The sequence below is a fragment of the Pseudorca crassidens genome, chromosome 6, assembly GCF_039906515.1.
Source record: "Pseudorca crassidens isolate mPseCra1 chromosome 6, mPseCra1.hap1, whole genome shotgun sequence".
NCBI lineage: Eukaryota > Metazoa > Chordata > Mammalia > Artiodactyla > Delphinidae > Pseudorca > Pseudorca crassidens.
Window position 1 is genome coordinate 29,850,442 of NC_090301.1, and position 19,021 is coordinate 29,869,462.

Here is a 19,021-nt window from a genome sequence, read left to right on the forward strand (position 1 = left end):
CAGCCAGATTTGAAAGGATTGACTCCCAATTGTGAAAGAATTTCTACCGTGGGTAAAATGCCATCAAACAGCACTGCATGCTACAGAGAAATTGTTCATGAAACGAAGAGACCATCGAAGCGGCACACTTCATTACTGTCTTATTCTAAGAAACTGCCACAGCCAGCCCAGCCTTCAGCAACCACCACCCTGATCAAAGTCAGCAGCCATCAGCACAAGGCAAGATTCTCCACCAGCAAAAAGATTTCCATTCACTCAAGGTTCATACGATGTTTAGCATGTTTTTAGCAATAAAGTATTTTTTAATTAAGGTGTGTATATTGTTTTTCTGACATAATGATTTTGTACACTTAATAGACTGCAGTGTAGTGTAAATATAACTTTTATATGCACCAGGAAACCAAAAGATTTGTGTGACTTGCTTTATTGTGACTCACTTTATTTTGTGGTCTGGGAAGGAACCAACAATATCTCCAAGGTATGCCTGTATTTTTACAACACTTTATTTTTGAAAGGTACGCAATAATATCTGTTAAATTTAAATGTTCTGGGAGGGCTTTAGTGCTTTTAACATTTTCTAATTTAAATAGATGTAGCACATAGCATTGAAGAGACCAGTAACTGCTAACTTAGTGATTTAGCTCTAAAAACTCTGTTGTTTTCTTTCAGTTGGCTCCACAATGACTTAAAAGTGGCCCTTATAGGCAGCCCTGTTGATCTCACTTACAGCTACGACCATCTGGGAGATTCTCCCAAAATTCTTCAAGACATTGCTTCGGGCAGCCATCCTTTCAGCCAGGTGCTCTTGAGTTATATGTATCTACTCTTGTTGATTTTTAAGTATTATTTTTAAAATTTATTATTTTTGGAATAATATGTGATTGCTGTTAAAAACTACATATATATAGCAACATAGAAAATAATATATAAGAAAGTAAACATTATCCAAAATCCCACTACCCCAAACAAGCATTGATGAAACATCATACAGTCATTTCTCTATTCATATATAGAGCAAGATGGATGGATAGGTAAACAAAAATGAAATCATACTGTACATTTTTATTTATCAGAGTTTAATTTTACTTGAAGTTATCATTAAAAAATGAAGTAAAACTGAAAGAATTAAACTTTAAACTTCAGTGAAATCTTTCTTTACAGCAAGGGTTATTATTCCTAAAGAAATTTCACCAGTTTTTGTTTGTTTTTTATTTATTTATTTATTTTGTCCACACCACACGGCATGTGGGATCTTACTTCCCGGACCAGGGACCGAACCCATGCCCCTTGCAGTGGAAGTGTGGGGTCTTAACCACTGGACCACCAGGGAAGTCCCTCACCAGTTTTTTTTACATGACTTTTTCATTACTAAGTTCTTTATTTACATTCATTTAATTGCCATCTGGAGTTTAGAGCTTTTGGATTTGTTTTTGTTTGTTTTTGTTTTCTAGAGGAGATGTAAGTGCACCATTCCTTGAGTTCTTTCTTGCTTGAGAATGTTTATTTTATTCCTGAAGAGAGCCTTGACAGGATATAAAGATCTAGGGTTATACTTTTTTTCCCTCTGAACTTTATAGATACTGCCTTTTGTAACTGTGGAGAAGCAGCCCAGTGTCAGCCATATTCTCTTCCAATCCTGTCCTATTTTTTGTTGTTGTTGTCTAGATACTTTTTTATTGATAGTTCATGCTTGATTTTTTATCTTTGAAATTTAGTAACTTCACTAGAATATGTCTTACTGATGGTGGTTCTCTACCATTTTTTTTTTTAATGGGACATACAGCTTTCAGTCTGAAGATTCAAGATTCTCTTTATTTTAGGAGTTGTGTGTGTGTGTGTGTGTGTGTGTGTGTGTGTGTGTGTGTGGGATGTGTGGGATGGTGATTGTTAAAAAAATGTAAAAGGTTTCTGTTTCTCACATAACAGTGGTTCTGAAGGTAAGCAGTTTGACAGATGGTGCAGTTGTCCAAGGATGTCATCAAGGCAGGAGCCTACCTTCCTGCTTTGCTATCCTCAGTGCATTTACTCACTCACGTGTGTTTGTGTGTGAGCCTCTCCTCATGGTTCCAGGATGGTTGCTTTACCGACAGCTTCAGGTGTAGGCAAGAAGAAAATCAAGTGTGAGGGCACAAAGCAGCCAAACCCAACTTCTTTGTCTGTCGGTTTTGAATAACATCATTATTGTTACTGTGATCAAAAGTATTTTTTTTTAATGTATTGAGAAGAATCCTTCTCTTCTCTCTAGCTCACATCCCCATACCCCAGAAGGTGATGAGTGTTCATCAGGAAAGTTTTCTTCTCTAATATAGTTAAATGTATTTTCCATTAATTAGTTCTTTTTCTTAAGAACTCTTAACAGTGCAGATATTGGATCTCCTCTTCTATCTTTTCTGTCATTTTTTCTTTATTCTTTTCTTTTTTGGTTTATTTTATATAATTTCATATAAACTATCTTTCTTGTCCCGGTATTTATAGTCATGTTTAATTCTGTTTTTTATTGTTTCTGGAATGATTTTCATTTCTGCTTTGTTTCTCTTCTATTTCTTTCTTGAATTCTCTGATGAAAGTCTTCCATAATACTCTCTATTATGTAACTTCTCTGAGCTCTTTTTTTAAGTGAGGGATTGTTTTTCATTTTCTTTGAGGCTATTGAAAACTGTTTCTTATTTTTTTGAGGCTACTGAAAGCACTTCACATTTCCTTGGGAAATTCCTCTTGTGAATATCCTCCTTTTTGTAGTATCTAGGCATAATTCTCATGCTGATTCATTGATTGGGTCCAGCTATTTATTGAAGAATGACACAGAAGATGGGCAGGAGAGTGAACTGTTATAGTCTACAGCTTTACTTCTAATTTTTCCATCCTCTACTGTATGTGTAGTTTTTTTTGCACTTGGGATGCATTTCCTCTCAGTTTTTGGTATTCAGGTAGTTACTGTGGCTTAAAGCAAAGCCTTTAACTTTAAGGTATTCTGCATTGTGATCTAGTGATCATTGCTTTCCCTACCTTCTCCTCCCTGTCTGGGGCATAGAGAGTAGATGGACTATAGTAGACATGGTACTTCAGCATGGTTTCTCCTGTTACAAAATATCACCTGAACCTCTGTATGGACATTCCACAATTTTTTCTGGGACCTATCCATAGTCATTCTGACCAAAGGATGTTTGGCTAGAGTTTTCATTCCCAATTATTCCTTTTTGAAAATCTGTTTTATTTGATACTAGTTTAGCTATTTCACAGTAGCATTGGCAAGAGATTTTTGAGTAAATCTGGTTGTATGTATATCCATATGTCGACTAGCAAATTAAGACATTCATGTTAGAACTAAAACTTGGGACAGCATATTATAGATGCAAATTTGGTTAGATTTAGTTACTTCTAATGTTTGTTTATTTTATTTTATTTTTTAAAGCTAATTCTTTTTTTTTCTTTTTTTTTGCGGTACGCGGGCCTCTCACTGTCGTGGCCTCTCCCGTTGTGGAGCACAGGCTCGGACACGCAGGCTCAGCGGCCGTGGCTCACGGGCCCAGCCGCTCCGCAGCATGTGGGATCTTCCCGGACCAGGGCACAAACCCGTGTCCCCTGCATCGGCAGGCGGACTCTCAACCACTGCGCCACCAGGGAAGCCCTTTATTTTATTTTTTAATTAATTTTTATTGGAGTTTAGTTGCTTTACAATGTTATGTTAGTTTCTGCTGTACAGCAAAGTGAATCAGTTATACATACACATTTATTCCCTCTTTTTTAGATTTCCTTCCCACTTCTAATGTTTTTTTAAAATGAAAGTTCTTTTTTCTTAAAGGTCCTAAAGGAAGCTAAAAAACCAATGGTGGTTTTAGGCAGTTCTGCACTCCAAAGAAATGATGGGGCAGCAATTCTTGCAGCTGTTTCCAACATTGCTCAAAAGATTCGGATGAGTAGTGGTGTTACTGGTGATTGGAAAGTTATGAATATCCTTCATAGGTAAGTTGAGTAGTTGTTTTTTTGTGTTTTTTTTTTGTTTTTTTGCGGTACGCGGGCCTCTCACTGTTGTGGCCTCTCCCGTTGTGGAGCACAGGCTCCGGACGCGTAGGCTCAGCGGCCATGGCTCACGGGCCTAGCCGCTCCGTGGCATGTGGGATCTTCCTGGACCGGGGCACGAACCTGTGTCCCCTGCATCGGCAGGCGAACTCTCAACCACTGCGCCACCAGGGAAGCCCGAGTAGTTGTTTTATAATCTATAATTTTGTGTATATTTTGTGTACACTGTCACATTTAGATTTACAAACAACTTAATATTTAGCGACATTTAGCGACATTATCTCAGTAGCAGATGTGAAATAGAAACCTTTATTTTGTGTGAGAAAAAGCCAAGATAGTAAATAATATTTAAAATATCCAAATTGCAGTAAGTGCTAAGAAAATCTTAAAAATCTGTATCATATTAATATACTGTGGTTCAAAAATTGCAATAAGTCCTCTGACTTTTAAGTGATAAAAATGTAAGCTGGGCTTCCCTGGTGGCGCAGTGGTTGAGAGTCTGCCTGCCAATGCAGGGGATGGGGGTTCGGGCCCTGGCCCGGGAAGATCCCACGTGCCGCGGAGCAGCTAAGCCTGTGCGCTGCAACTGCTGCGCCTGTGCTCTGGAGCCCGCGAGCCGCGACTGCTGGGCCCACGTGCCACAACTGCTGAAGCCTGCACACCTGGAGCCTGTGCTCTGCAGCGGTGGGGGTGAGGGGGAAGAGGGGGCACCACAGTGGGAGGCCTGCGCACCACGGTGGGGAGTGGCCCCCGCTCGCCGCGGCTGGAGGGAACCTGCGTGCAGCACCAGGGACCCAACACAGCCAAAAATAAATAAATTTATTTAAAAAAAAATATATGTAAGCTAACGTGAGAATTCAAATAAAGTGAGGCTTTTCTCTGACAATATCAATAGTGCAGATTTATTTAGAAAAGTTGGAAAGGGAAGAAAGAATACAAAAATGGAAATTATCCATAGTTCACAATCTGTGGATAATTACTGTTGCAGTTTTTGTGCGCTTTGTTCTGGGTTTCTTTGTGTGTGTATATAAATATTTTTTTAGTTATATAGTTGAAGTCATACTGTGTATGCAATTTTGTGTCCTGATTTTGATTGATTTTCATTACCAAACAAGAATTTTCTCATGATTAGAAATTCTTTATAAACATAAACATTAATGGCTATATAATGTGAATATATATAAATTTTTTAACCTTTCCTTCATCTTAACATGTAATTCATTTTGCATTAGTGAGTGAATTTCCAATTTCCTATAATCCTTTCTACCTTAAGTATTATTTTTCAAATCTTCAAATTTGTTTAAGGATTGAGGCTAAACACTTTTAAGTTTGCTAGGCAAACTTTTTTAAATGTAAAAGTGTTCAAATGCGTTCTTAAACATTAGTTTCAGTGTTGTATTTCCCCACTTATTGGTTTAATTTGGCATTGTAGTTCATCACGTAAACATTTTTTTTGACCTTTTTTTTTTTTTTTTTTTTTAATTTTTGGCTGTGTTGGGTCTTCGGTGCTGTGCCCGGGCTTTCTCTAGCTGTGGAGAGTGGGGGCTACTCTTTTGTTGAGGTGCGCAGGCATCTCATTGTGGTGGCTTCTCTTGTTGCAGAGCACGGGCTCTAGGCGCGCAGGCTTCAGTAGTTGTGGCACGCGGGCTCAGTGGTTGTGGCTCATGGGCTCTAGAGCACAGGCTCAGTAGTTGTGGTGCACAGGCTCAGCTGCTCTGAGGCATGTGGGATCCTCCTGGACCAGGGATTTAACCCATGTCCCCTGCATTGGCAGGCGGACTCCTAACCACTGCGCCACCAGGGAAGTCCCCAAAACTTTATATTTTTAAAATAGTTTATTTGCATTGACCACCTCTAGATCCTTTCTAGCCACAATTTTTAGCATTTTAGAATTTTTAGAATAAAAAGAGACTAGATATTTTCTTATTTTTAATTCACTTTTGAATCCATGTCTTTATTAATTTTTTTTTTGTTGTTTGTTTTTACTGAATGGGTACTTAATAACTTTTTAAGAAAAATTTCTGTGTCTTAACAATGTCTTTCTGATTCCTTCTCACAGATGACCACTTGGCTAGATACAAAGATCACAAGTTGTTTCCTTTAATACTCAGTATTTTTTTCACCTTTCTTTCACATTTTAGAGAAGATCTCATCTAATCTGAGTTTTGTCTCTGATTATAACCTGATTTGATATATGTATGTGTTTTTGTCCACTTGCTTTTTTGGATTCCTTATTTTTGATGTTAAAATTTTCTACTAGAATATAACTGAGTGACATTCATTTGACATTACCTCTGCCTGGGAATATCATAGAACTCTCCATTTTCAAATTGAAATTTTTGATATGGTTTTTCCTTTTAAGTTCAGAAGAAGCCAGTTGGTTTACTTTTACATTGTTATTTGGTCTCATTTTGGCTCTGCCGGGTCTTAGTTGCAGCACGCGGTATCTTCATTGCGGCATGCAGGGTCTTCTAGTTGCAGCATGCGGGATCTTTAGTTGCAGCATGCGAACTCTTAGTTGTGGCATGTGGGATCTATTTCCCTGACCAACAGTCAAACCCAGGCCCACTGCATTGGGAGCTCGGAGTCTTAGCCACTAGACCACCAGGGAAGTCCCTTGTCTTTATTTCTTATAGTAAGTTTATTTCAGAGTAAAGCATATTTTCTAATTCTTGGAGAATCTTTTAATCCTTTTTTTGTTTACTGATCATTCTTGCAGAGGCAAACTTAGGTTACTTAGTTTGTTTTCCAAGATGAGTTAGTGTGTGTGTCTCTGCTCAGATCTTTGAGAGACATCCAGGCTTAGAAGGAGAGACATTTAAAAAATATATTGTGTAGGTGGGGCGGCAGGGGGAGCTAAGTTTTGAAATTGAACTTGGAAAGTGTGAGTTCTCTAACTTTGTTCATTTTTAAGATAGATTTGATTGGGAACTCCCTGGCAGTCCAGTGGTTGGGACTCCACACATTCACTGACGTGGGCCCAGGTTCAATCCCCAGTCAGGGAACTAGGATCCTGCCAGCCATGCAGAGTGACAAAAAAAAAAAAAGATAGATTTTGTTAGTTTTGGTCCCTTGCATTCCATGTGAATTTTAGGATCAACTTGTCAGTTTTTGCAAGGGATTCAGCTGTGATTTTTTGATAGGGATTGCATTAAATCTGTAGGTCAATTGGGAAGTGTTGCCATCTTAACAATATTGTCTTCCAATCCATGAACATAGATGTCTTTCCATTTGTTATGGTCTTTAATTTCCTTTGGAGTTGTTTTGTAATTTTCATTATACAAATCTTGCACTTCTTTTGTTAAATTTTTCAAACTATTTTATTCTTTTGATGTCCCATTAGAGAGTTTGACAGAGCAGCAGCATCTATTGGGAGTTCGTTTGACCTGCCCTCCTCCCTTACCAAATACGTAAAACCCAACTAGCTTTATTCACAGTAGGTCCTCAAAATGGCTACTATCTCTTGTAAGAAAATTAACAACAGCAAACTAGACCAAAGACTCCCAAATGTTCAAAGTATAGTTCTTTGAAACCTTTTCTTTAAAAGATTATTATCTGCTTCTCTTAGTAATATATGTTCATTGAAAAAATTCCATAAGAACATACAACAGTATACTAATTATAGTTTTCTCTGAATTAGTTTTATGAGTGGTGTTTAAATTTTTCCCTTTTGGTTTTCAAAATCATCTAATTTTTCTCTAATGACTGTGCTTGACTTATCAAGTCTTACTGTATTGAATAAAAATCAACTTAAGACAATTGCAGTTGGCATAAAGTTTCCAGAATTAGTCCATTAAGTATTACTTCATGAAGAAACAGTGTCCTAAGCATCTTATTTACTTTTTTGCCATTCTTGAAACAGTAAAAGACAGCTGCTTCTGGTTTTGACATCTATTTCAAATGGGTAAAAATGATGAGGGAAGATCTTTGACAGCATTGAATAGAAAAGAGACTAGGTATCATTTCAAGAATCACATTTAAATTTTTATAATGAAAACACAACAAGTATGCTAAAAACTCGTACTTGTTTTACAGGATTGCAAGCCAAGTAGCTGCTTTGGACCTTGGCTATAAACCTGGGGTGGAAGCAATTCGGAAGAACCCTCCCAAAGTGCTGTTTCTTCTGGGAGCAGATGGAGGTTGTATTACTCGACAGGATTTGCCAAAGGATTGTTTCATCATTTATCAAGGTTAGTAGCATCTATGGCACTAGAAACAGAAGAGAATAGTACATTGTGTATATTAGGAACTATATGGCAATATATTTAGTGGATTGATTATTTTCCATTTGAGAATTTCCCTACACACACACCAATTTTAAAAACATATTTGTTAATATGTATTTTTATAGATATTTAAATGTTTTAGATTTTATATTTAAAAAAATACGTTTATAAAAAATAGGTTTATTAGTTACGTAGTTGCTATTGCTATTAAGAATTATCACCTCATGTTTTTTGTTTGTTTGTTTGTTTGTTTTTGCGGTACACGGGCCTCTCACTGTTGTGGCCTCTCCCGTTGCGGAGCACAGGCTCCGGACACGCAGGCTCAGTGGCCATGGCTCACGGGCCCAGCCGCTCCGCGGCATGTGGGATCTTCCCGGACTGGGGCACGAACCCGTGTTGCCTGCATTGGCAGGCGGACTGTCAACCACTGCGCCACCAGGGAAGCCCCACCTCATGTTTTTTAATAACAAATAATTAGAAGAAACCTAAATACCCCCAGTAATAGTAATTAAATTATGAAATATTATGTAACATTAAATTCAGTTTTTCAAAGAATATTTAATGTTATTATGTAATCAAGGAGAAGCTTTTTTATATATATAAACAGTGTAAAAGTTAGAAAATCACGAGTCCTGTGTCATAAGACACTTAATGAATTATATTTAATAGCACTCCTTTGGTTTTTTGTGTTTGACTCATTTTCTTGATCTCTAACTCATTGCAAGTGTAATCAAGCCTCTTTGGAATAAAAGGAGTCGAGTATTCCTGGATATTTTATAGAGAAAAGTATATAACTTTTCACTTCATTTAACACAAACACCATACACTTACACTAGGCTTTTTATTGCCATACCACATAAAAAGCATTATGTAATATTCCGTATCTTTAGTTTAATAAAGTTAAACCAAAATGCATAAACTAAAATCCTATCCTAGTTCTATCCAGAGATAATCATTGATGATGGTTTAGATAGATGCACAGTTCATATGTACTTCTATGCATATGCAAACATGTACATATGCAAACATGTACATTGGCTTTTCTTTCAATTAACTAAAGTTTCTTTTTTCTTCCAACACCTTCTGTTAAACTTTTAATGAGTGATAGTCTTTCAGCATACTATTTTCTGTAATCTTCTGTTTATGCTCTTAATCATACTCCTGTATGTCATACTCCTGACACTTTTTGTTCCTCCACCATTTCAGTTTACTTTACCAAATTTCACTAACATACATCTGAGCGTTTTCACTTTGTAATGATCAAGAGAAATGATACACCTAGTTGCCCATAATATGTGTGTTTATGTTGTTATACGTGTTTGTGTATTTGCAAAAATTAATCTGGGAAGACACATACCAAATGCTTTCACAATAGTTTTCTTTGGGAAGGGAGTTAAACTGTGGGCAAAGTGGGCTTTAATTTTTATTCCAAACACTTCAATACTATATTGTTTTAATTTTTAAAACACTTATAATTATAAAAATGTAATTTTAAAAGGATATATACTGTGTTCATGTATAATACCTACTCAGCTTTGTGCTAAAATGTGGTTTGCCATTTTCCGTCTTTTCACAGGACATCATGGTGATGTTGGAGCTCCTATAGCGGATGTTATTCTCCCCGGCGCTGCTTACACAGAGAAGTCTGCTACTTATGTCAATACTGAGGGCCGAGCTCAGCAGACTAAAGTAGCAGTGACACCTCCTGGCTTGGCAAGAGAAGACTGGAAAATTATAAGAGCACTTTCTGAGGTATTTGTCCTTAGTGATGCTAATGGAATGTTTCACATGTTAGCTTGTCAGAATGATTTTCGAAGTCAAGGAAGATGCACGTCTGAAATGCAGAGATGACTTGAATAATCTCTGTAGGAAAAACGTGTTCAGAAAACGGGGATTTGGGGAATTCCCTGGAGGTCCAGTGGTTAGGATGCCACACTTTCACGGCCAAGGGCGCGGGTCTGATCCCTGGTGGGGAACTACGATCCCACAGGCCACGTGGCGTGGCTGAAAAAAAAACAAACATGGGGATTTGAAATAGGTGTTTTTACTTTTGACTTGTGTTTTTAACTCTTTAACTATAAAAAGCATCATGAGATTTAAAATAATAATATACAGTTGTCTGTCAACTTTATATATGAGCAATAGCAGGTTAGCCAAAGCATTCAAATTTAGCAAAGCATTTCTTTATTTCATAATCAGTGTATTTTCTAAAAACAAATTACTAATGTATTGACAGCTGTTTATGAATTAGAAGAATTATTTACAGTAGTATTCCCCACTTAACCACCTGCTTAATATACATACAAATGGACACCAATATATTTTTCATAGTAGTACTGCATTATTTTACCATAGTTGCAATGATGTATTATTTGAAATATTTAAGTATTAATGCTTTATGTCAATTTTTGGAACCTGTTATGTTATAGATTGCAGGTATGACTCTTCCATATGATACTCTGGATCAAGTAAGGAACAGATTGGAAGAAGTCTCTCCTAATCTTGTTCGATATGATGATGTCGAAGGAGCTAATTATTTCCAGCAAGCAAATGAGCTTTCCAAGGTAAAAACACGCCTATACGCAGTTTTCATAATAATGTATCCTCTGGCGTAACAGTACTAATTTTCAATACTATTATTATTGATCTCTTACTCTTTTTTTGCAGCTCGTGAACCAACACCTTCTTGCTGATCCACTTGTTCCACCTCAGCTAACAATAAAAGACTTCTACATGACAGGTACGCAGTTGTCAGCATGGCTGCCAAACATGAAAGGTAGAGAGGAGTAAAATCACCTAATTTAGCATTATGATTCCAACGTGCTAGTGGTAGTATTTGATGTTTTTAATCTCAGAAGATTTTTCAAATATCAGAACTAATGTAACTTTATATTTTCTGATTTTACTCTAATTTTTCTTTCTGAAATGTAAGTAGTGTTTGAAAATCCAAGAATTAACAGATTTTAAATATAAAATTTTACTACTGTATGAAGAATTACTGTATAGCAATTTAGGGAGAATTTTCTAAGTGACAAACATCTGTGAAGGTTTTTCTGAGAATTACAGTAGAAGAATCAAAACACTAAAATGTGAAACATGCCAAATGGTGCTTCTGATGTAAATGGTTAAGAATGTGCTTAAGGAATGCAGACTAACAAACTTGTTTACTACAGATTTTACAACACTTGATATAACATCTAGGTTATGAGATAGTTGATAGACAATTTAAAATAATTTTCTGTCTAAAAGCAGATAGGAGTATATTTTTCAAGTTCTTGGTGCAGTTTGTATCTAAGATTATTTTTTTTTTAATTTTTATTTTTGATTGTATTGAGTCTTTGTTGCCGCATGCAGGCTTCCTCTAGTTGTGACGAGCGGGGGCTACTCTTCTTTGAGGTGTGCGGGCTTCTCATTGTGGTGGCTTCTCTTGTTGCAAAGCATGGACTCTAGGCACACAGGCTTCAGCAGTTGTGTCACGCAGGCTCAGTATTTGCAGCTTATGGGCTCTAGAGCACAGGCTCAGTAGTTGTGGCACACAGGCTTAGTTGTTCCACGGCATGTGGGATCTTCCCGGACCAGGGCTTGAACCCGTGTCCCCTGCATTGGCAAGCGGATTCTTAACCACTGTGCCACCAGGGAAGCCCTAAGATTATTATTATTATTATTTTTTTTTTGCTGTACGTGGGCCTCTCACTGTTGTGGCCTCTCCCATTGTGGAGCACAGGCTCTGGATGCACAGGCTCAGCGGCCATGGCTCACGGGCCCAGCCGCTCCGCAGCATGTGGGATCCTCCCGGACTGGGGCACGAACCCGTGTCCCCTAGCATCGGCAGGCGGACTCTCAACCACTGCACCACCAGGGAAGCCCTCAGATTATTTTTAATAGGTTTTTTTCAGTTGTATTATAAAAGTTATGTTCATTGTAGAATACATACCTAAGCCCACAAGAGCAAGGAAAAATCACTATGATCCCACTACCCAGAAATAACTATGTTTAACATTTTGGCCAGTCATCCAGGGATATACACATATATTAATTTATTTAAACTAAAAATGAGATTACTTATTTACTCTGGGAGAGAGGGTTTGGACAGCTTTATTGAAATATTCACATACATAAAATTCACCCATAAAGTGAATTCATGGATTTTAGTACACTGTTCTGTAACCTTTTTTCAGTAATGGTATATTGCACATTCTTTTCCTGTCTTTAATACTTTTCTATAATATTTTTAATGGTTGCATACTGGCCCTTTATATGGCTGTATATAATTATTTAATCATTCCTAGGAGTACTTATTAAAAGCATTTAGCTATTAAGGGGCTTATCTTCTGAACTTATTGATTTTACAATGTTTATGTATAGTTACATAGACTCTTCCAGTCTTTTTTATTGTTGTTGTTCCTGAATATGTGCAACAGGAAAGTTTTACTGTGTGCTTCTTTTGAAGTTGTGTTATCAAAACGCACATTTTCTTGATATCTTTCAGATTCAATTAGCAGAGCCTCACAGACAATGGCTAAATGTGTCAAAGCTGTCACAGAGGGTGCCCATGCAGTAGAGGAACCATCCATATGCTGAAACATCTACTAGCACCCAGTTAGTTAAAGGACAGTTACGTTGGCATGATCTCTTAGAGGTGTATCTCTCTAAAAAATAATCTAAATGATGTAATATTTAAGGTTCTACCATGATTTATTTGAAAACGATATTGCAATTGTCAAACAACTTTGAGGTTTCCAAACATTTATGTATTGCATGTAAATGTTAAATAGTTTAATAAACATGTATAGATGCCCTTTCATGTAAAAGCACTGATAATCTTTGTGACATAAAAAAGAAAATCCTTAAAATATGAATTTTTGTTTATCTTCATTGATCACTTAGTTTGTAAAATGGATGAAATAATAGCTCCATTAGTACCTATTTTTTTCTAGTGCTAAAGAAAAGATTTAAGTATTCTGTGAAGCTGGGTAAATAGAAAATATATATAATATAATCATACATCAGATGTATACTTGGACAGCGCTAATAATAATCATAATAATGAAGGCTAATGATTATTCAGGATTTTCTACATACTAAGCACTCTGGCTTTACATACATTATATTGTTTTGTCCTTTTACTTCCCTGTCAGCCAGTATTATCTCATTTTACAGGTGAAGAAGCTAAAGCCCATGGATATTGGGTAGCTTGCCCAAGGCCACAGCAAAAGAGTCATAGAATCAAGCCTGGTTCTCTGACTTCAAAGCCCATTGTTCTTAACTGCTGCACATAATTTCCTCCCATTAGTACAGATTCCATAGGTTGTTACGTCTAAGAATCAGTATTGAGAAGCTTAATGGATAACACATTTTTCTGTTTTCTTTTGAATCTGTTTATATAATGTCATGGTGATTTATGGGATATTTTTCTTTGTATAATAGATTGCACACACATACACCCTTGGAATGAGGGAGGTTTCAAGAGACATAATTTAGGTCCTCATTGATGTTCCATATTTATTATATTAACACCATCTGTAGTATTAAGTCAACTAAATTATTCCAGTAATAAAAGGCAAAACTAACAGCTCTCATAATTTTCTATTGTCAAAAAAAATTAAAAATTTACAATTAATCTAGGAGATAATCTAATGCTATATTAATTTGTTTTCAAAATCTATGTTCAGAATCCTTTGTTTTGTAATCCTTATTCCTTTTTGCTTTCATCAAAGACTTAGCCCAACTATAGGTTGCGATTTTACTGATATAACAGAGGATAAAAATTTTAGACTATAGTATGTCACCAGTACTTTATCTTCAAAAATTGTACAACATTTGTCACCTGTAACAGTTTTTTCAGAATTATTTTATTCACTTCAGTCATGAAGTTGTATACTTTGCTTAAAGTACTTTGCTTAAAATTCTCAGTTGCCTGAAATTGTATAAATTGTATAAATTCTTGGTGAAAGTCTTTGAATTTAATACAAACTTCTTATCTCTCTCTACCTTCTTTATCCCTTAGCACTGTTGCTGACCTCAAGGGGGCAAACACTTTCAGTTTTGTGTTTTGCACAGTACTCTTCAATGAATGAGTGTAGACTTCATAGGATTCTTGGTGAGGGAATATTGCATTCAAATGGAGAAAAGGTGATATATAACTAAGATGGTCCAGGATCCTAGGACTGCCATCTAGGCAGCATGTGTTGAACTTGGAATTCTGTAAAGAATACCTTGTTTGGGCTAAGTAGTACTCAATAAAATTTGTTGGTTTTTACATAAAGTAAACATGAAAGTCTGTCCCATGGGTGCCTATTAGTCACCTAACGCTAAATATTAAGGTTATTGTGACCATAAACATTGAAGATGGTTGCAAGACTTTCTGAAGAAGAGACCCAGATAGAAGAAAAATACATATAGATGAGAAGAATAACAGCTGATGTAATTTTGACTGTAAGCAACAAGGGAGTCAACAATGAGAAATCTACAAAGGATCAAGGCCAAGTCCTTTTAGGTGAAGACGGCAATCTGGAAGACCCTGGAATAATAAATAATACCATTTAGAAAAGATATTCTAATACGTGCCATTAAAGCTTTAAGTACATTGTGTCTAATTTTCACAAAACCCTGCTAACAATTGGTATTAAGACCCAAGAAGTATCAAATAACTTGCCCATTGTTACCCAGTTAAAGACTAAAGGCAAGAATGTTTAATTAGAGATATTTTTTACTGTCCCATTTTGCCTCAAAAAACCTTGTGGACCACTATAAGAATTGAATATTTATACAGGAAAAATTTTAAAGCCTAAACTTCATACAGAATGCCCCCCAAATTTATTGTGAATTGTATTATAATGAATACATCAATAAAAAGTATTATACCTTGCTAACAATACTCAGTATACAATAATTTATTATTGTTTGGTGCTGAGTTGTTTAAACACTGTTTCTTGCCAGGTCAGATCTTGTTCAACTTTGGAAATATTACTTGGAAAAATTTAACTATTTCTTCATCTGTAAAATGAGGATAAATGTTCTAATAATTGTACCTACCTCCAACCTTATAGGGTTGTTATGAGGAGCAAGTCAGAAAGCCTCTAAAACTTGCTTGGCCTATTTCCTGACACAGTGAATGCTCAATGTGCTTAGGGACTGAGAACCATCATTATAGGAAAATGTGTGTTCAGAACTTGGCGGGATGTTTCAGGAGGTTGCAACTAACCATCCATGGGAGCCCTTGAAGTCCCCCTTCTAAGTGAATTGAGTACAAAACTCAATTCCATTGATTGTGAGGGAAAGTCATGCCTAATATAACCTCTAGCTTCTGTTTTCCTAAAGAAATGTATTTCTTTCCTAAGACTGGAGAATTAAATGACTTGTCCAAGGTCAACCTAAGTAACAGAATACTGCTACTACAAACTGTCCACCAGGATTGTGAAGATTAATTTATTATTGCAGAGCTCTGCATATTTTGATGGAATTTTTACTAGTCACAGTAAGATTTACTGAGTCTGTTGGATTCTAACCCTTAAAAAAGACTACTTCTGAAAGCAAAACCAAAAAGCAATGCAATCAGAAGAGGGAAAACTATATGCTGGTGATAGAAAGGGTACTGAAGGAGGGTAAGAGCTATTGATGTGCATAAAAGGGGACAGGTGAATTCTTTTGCCAACATGAAGCTTTGGCTAATATAAACTGTCAGCTTTATTGTTGCCGGAACAAATTACCCCACCACGATTCAAGCTCCCACAGGGAGAAGAACTAAAGCAGCTTAGCAACAAAAGCAGTGGTAAGAGGTGGGTTTTTTTTTAATGTTAACAATGTCATTCATGACCACTGTTAAAATGTCACTAGCAAAGTGATTACAAACCCCTGTTACCAAAGGCCCAGTGTGGCTGGGGAATAGTTCAAGCAGAAATAAATGACACGCATGAGTATGACAATTTTTTAGACATTTTGTAAGGTTAATCCTACCTTAGCATAGCTAGACCTTAGGTTTGTGATTGACCCAACTTTTGGAAACAAGTACATGTGAAAAAAATGAACCTTGATAAAGACATTTTGGAACCAAAAAAGTATGTGTGTATACATAATGGCCACCTTTTATAAAAAGATAAAGAAAACAGTAATCCCCAAATAATTTTCTAATAACCAGTATTTTAAAATGTCTTAACAGTTGCACAGTATGTTGCTTATTTCATTTAGCCCAAGAGACAAGAATGTTAATGAGAAATTTGATTAGACCTCAGATCTAGATTGTAAGAGAACAAAGATCTCAGAGCCAAATACCCTTGTGCTTAAAGTGTTTTATGGTTTTTATTACTGAAAAATTTTAAAGATTAAAGACTTACCTATGACTGATATTCAAACTATGATTGATATTCAAAATCATTGACATCTTAATTTTTTTAAAATAACTTACACTGAAAAGCATATGTTGATATTGAAAAACACGGTAAAATGTACAGTCTAGAACTAGTAATTAGTTTACAATATTTAATTTGAATTGGTATATAAAGAGATCATAAGATGAATAACAATTTCCTTCTTATTTCTTTTTGGCCATGCTGCACGGCGTGCAGGATCTCAGTTCCCCGACCAGGGATGGAACCCATGCCCCCTACAGTGGAAGCACGGAGTCTTAACCACTGGACCACCAGGGAAGTCCCTAATTTCCTTCTTAGACGCATATAATTTCGGATCTGAAAAGGACTGTAGAAAAAAATCTAGTATCACACGTACATTTGGTAATCATGGAAATGGAGGCCAAGGAGAATAAGGAGTAAATGAAGGGACAGATCCTGTGACTTGAACCAGCCCTTCCGACTCCCGATTCAGTGACATCTCAAAGCCTGAAACTCAGCTCCAACATTTATTAAAGATTTGCAGAGTATCTGCTGTGTGTGAATACAATATTAAGTATTAGGACTACAAAGAGAAATACATATATGAAAAGTATCTCAGCAGATGCAAAAAAAACCAATTGTGTTTACCTCTAGGTAGTTCAACTAGTCTGAGGAATAGCATAAAGAAAAGGATTGTATGCCTCTATCATTTGCGCATTTGGGGCTTCCCTGGTGGTGCAGTGGTTGAGAGTTCGCCTGCCGATGCCAGGGACATGGGTTCGTGCCCCGGTCCAGGAAGATCCCACGTGCCGCGGAGCGGCTGGGCCCGTGAGCCATGGCCGCTGAGGCTGCGCGTCCGGAGCCTGTGCTCCGCAACGGGAGAGGCCACAGCAGTGAGAGGCCGCGTGCTGAAAAAAAAAAAAAAAAAAAAACCCACAACATTTGAGCATTTGAAGCCTTTTACAATAAGAATATATTGCTTCTGTAATTTTTAAAAACATTGTTTAAATGAAAAATAGCAAAACAAAACATTTAAGTTGATGAAAACTAAAAATAGGATGCAAAATTGTATGCATACTACATGTGGTTGGCAGCCTCTAACATGGCCCCAATGATCCCTGCCTCCTGGGATTCACACCCTTTTGTCATCTTCGCTCCTTGCGTGTGGGCTAGACTTCCTGATTCACTTCTAATGAATAGGGATGCCTCTGCTGAGATGAAGTTTTAAACAGTCTGTGGTTTCTGTCTTGGGCTCTCTGGTTCTCTCCGTCTCAGATCACTGCCTGCCATGTTGTGAGGGTACTTAGGCAGCCTATGGAGAGGCCTCATGTGGTAAGGAAGAGGCCTTCCAGTAACCGTATCAGTGAGCTGAATCCTGGCTGCCAATTGAGTGGAGGTGACTGTAGCCCCAGCCAACAGCCTAATTGCAACCCCATACATTTCTGGATTCCTAACACAGAAATTATGAGCTAATAAATATTTGTTGTTTTAACCACGAAATTTTGGGTTATTTTGTTATGCAGTAATAGATAATACACTATGATTACAACCAGGCAAAGGCATACACCAGGGTACCCACATCCAATGACTGACTCACGTGGGAGTATAAAGGCCTGGCCATCTAGACCCAATGGAGGACACTTCTCAAAGGCTGTTTAGCTCTCAAGCGTTCTGTGGGGCTGGCTGAGGCTGTCATTGGACCTGCATTGCAGCCCAACTTTTCCCTCTGCCCACTCCTGCCTTCTTCCTCTCCCTTACAGGTGTTGACCCCCATGGAACTCTTTCATAAATATTTTGCACATTGAATTCTGCTCAGAGTGTGCTACCTGGGGAATCCAAACCGTGACAGCCATGTAGAATATCTATGGATCCTACGTAGCTGCTCCAATTATCACTATGTCTCAGCCAACAAGAAGAGTGAGCGAGAAGTGGAGGACAAGCACTGATGTTTTATTGACATGACTTGGAAATTGCATCACTTCCATTCACATACCATAGGCAAGACTTATAGCCACACTCACCTGCATGAGAGGATGCTGGGAAATGCAGCTTCCAGCTGGACAGCCATCTACTCAACTAAAACAGAAATTCTAAGATGTGTTCTAGTTGATCTTTTGCTATGCAACAAACCACCCCAAACTTAGTGGTGTAAAACAACAACCATTTTATTATGCTCATGAGATTCCGTGGATCCAAAATATAGAAAGGGCACAGGGAGATGGAGTCACAGCTGGATGACTAGAATATTGGGGGATGACTCAAATAGCTGGGAACTGGAGCAGCTGTGGCTGGAGGACCTTCAGTCCCCAGATGGCATTTTCACTTACATGTTTGGCTCCTGGGCGGGAATGGTGGAAGGACAGGGTCAGATGGGATTGTCTTACAGAGCATCTACCTGTGGCCTATTCAGCATAACAGTCTCAGGACAGTTGTACTCACAGGGTGGTT

The 19,021-nt window shown here is 37.3% G+C and overlaps 1 protein-coding gene across 1 annotated transcript in view; it reads left to right on the forward strand.

Annotated features, from left to right (window-relative positions):
• Positions 1-16,597, forward strand: part of NDUFS1 (NADH:ubiquinone oxidoreductase core subunit S1) — a 33,656-nt gene extending 17,059 nt beyond the window's left edge. Inside the window, exons 13-19 of the mRNA XM_067740876.1 lie at positions 670-799; positions 3,803-3,963; positions 8,056-8,210; positions 9,823-9,998; positions 10,676-10,810; positions 10,914-10,986; positions 12,736-16,597. Coding sequence (XP_067596977.1) covers positions 670-799; positions 3,803-3,963; positions 8,056-8,210; positions 9,823-9,998; positions 10,676-10,810; positions 10,914-10,986; positions 12,736-12,827 — 922 coding nt within the window. The 3' untranslated portion in view covers positions 12,828-16,597. The remainder of the gene's footprint in view (positions 1-669; positions 800-3,802; positions 3,964-8,055; positions 8,211-9,822; positions 9,999-10,675; positions 10,811-10,913; positions 10,987-12,735) is intronic.
• Positions 16,598-19,021: the final 2,424 nt, after the last annotated feature.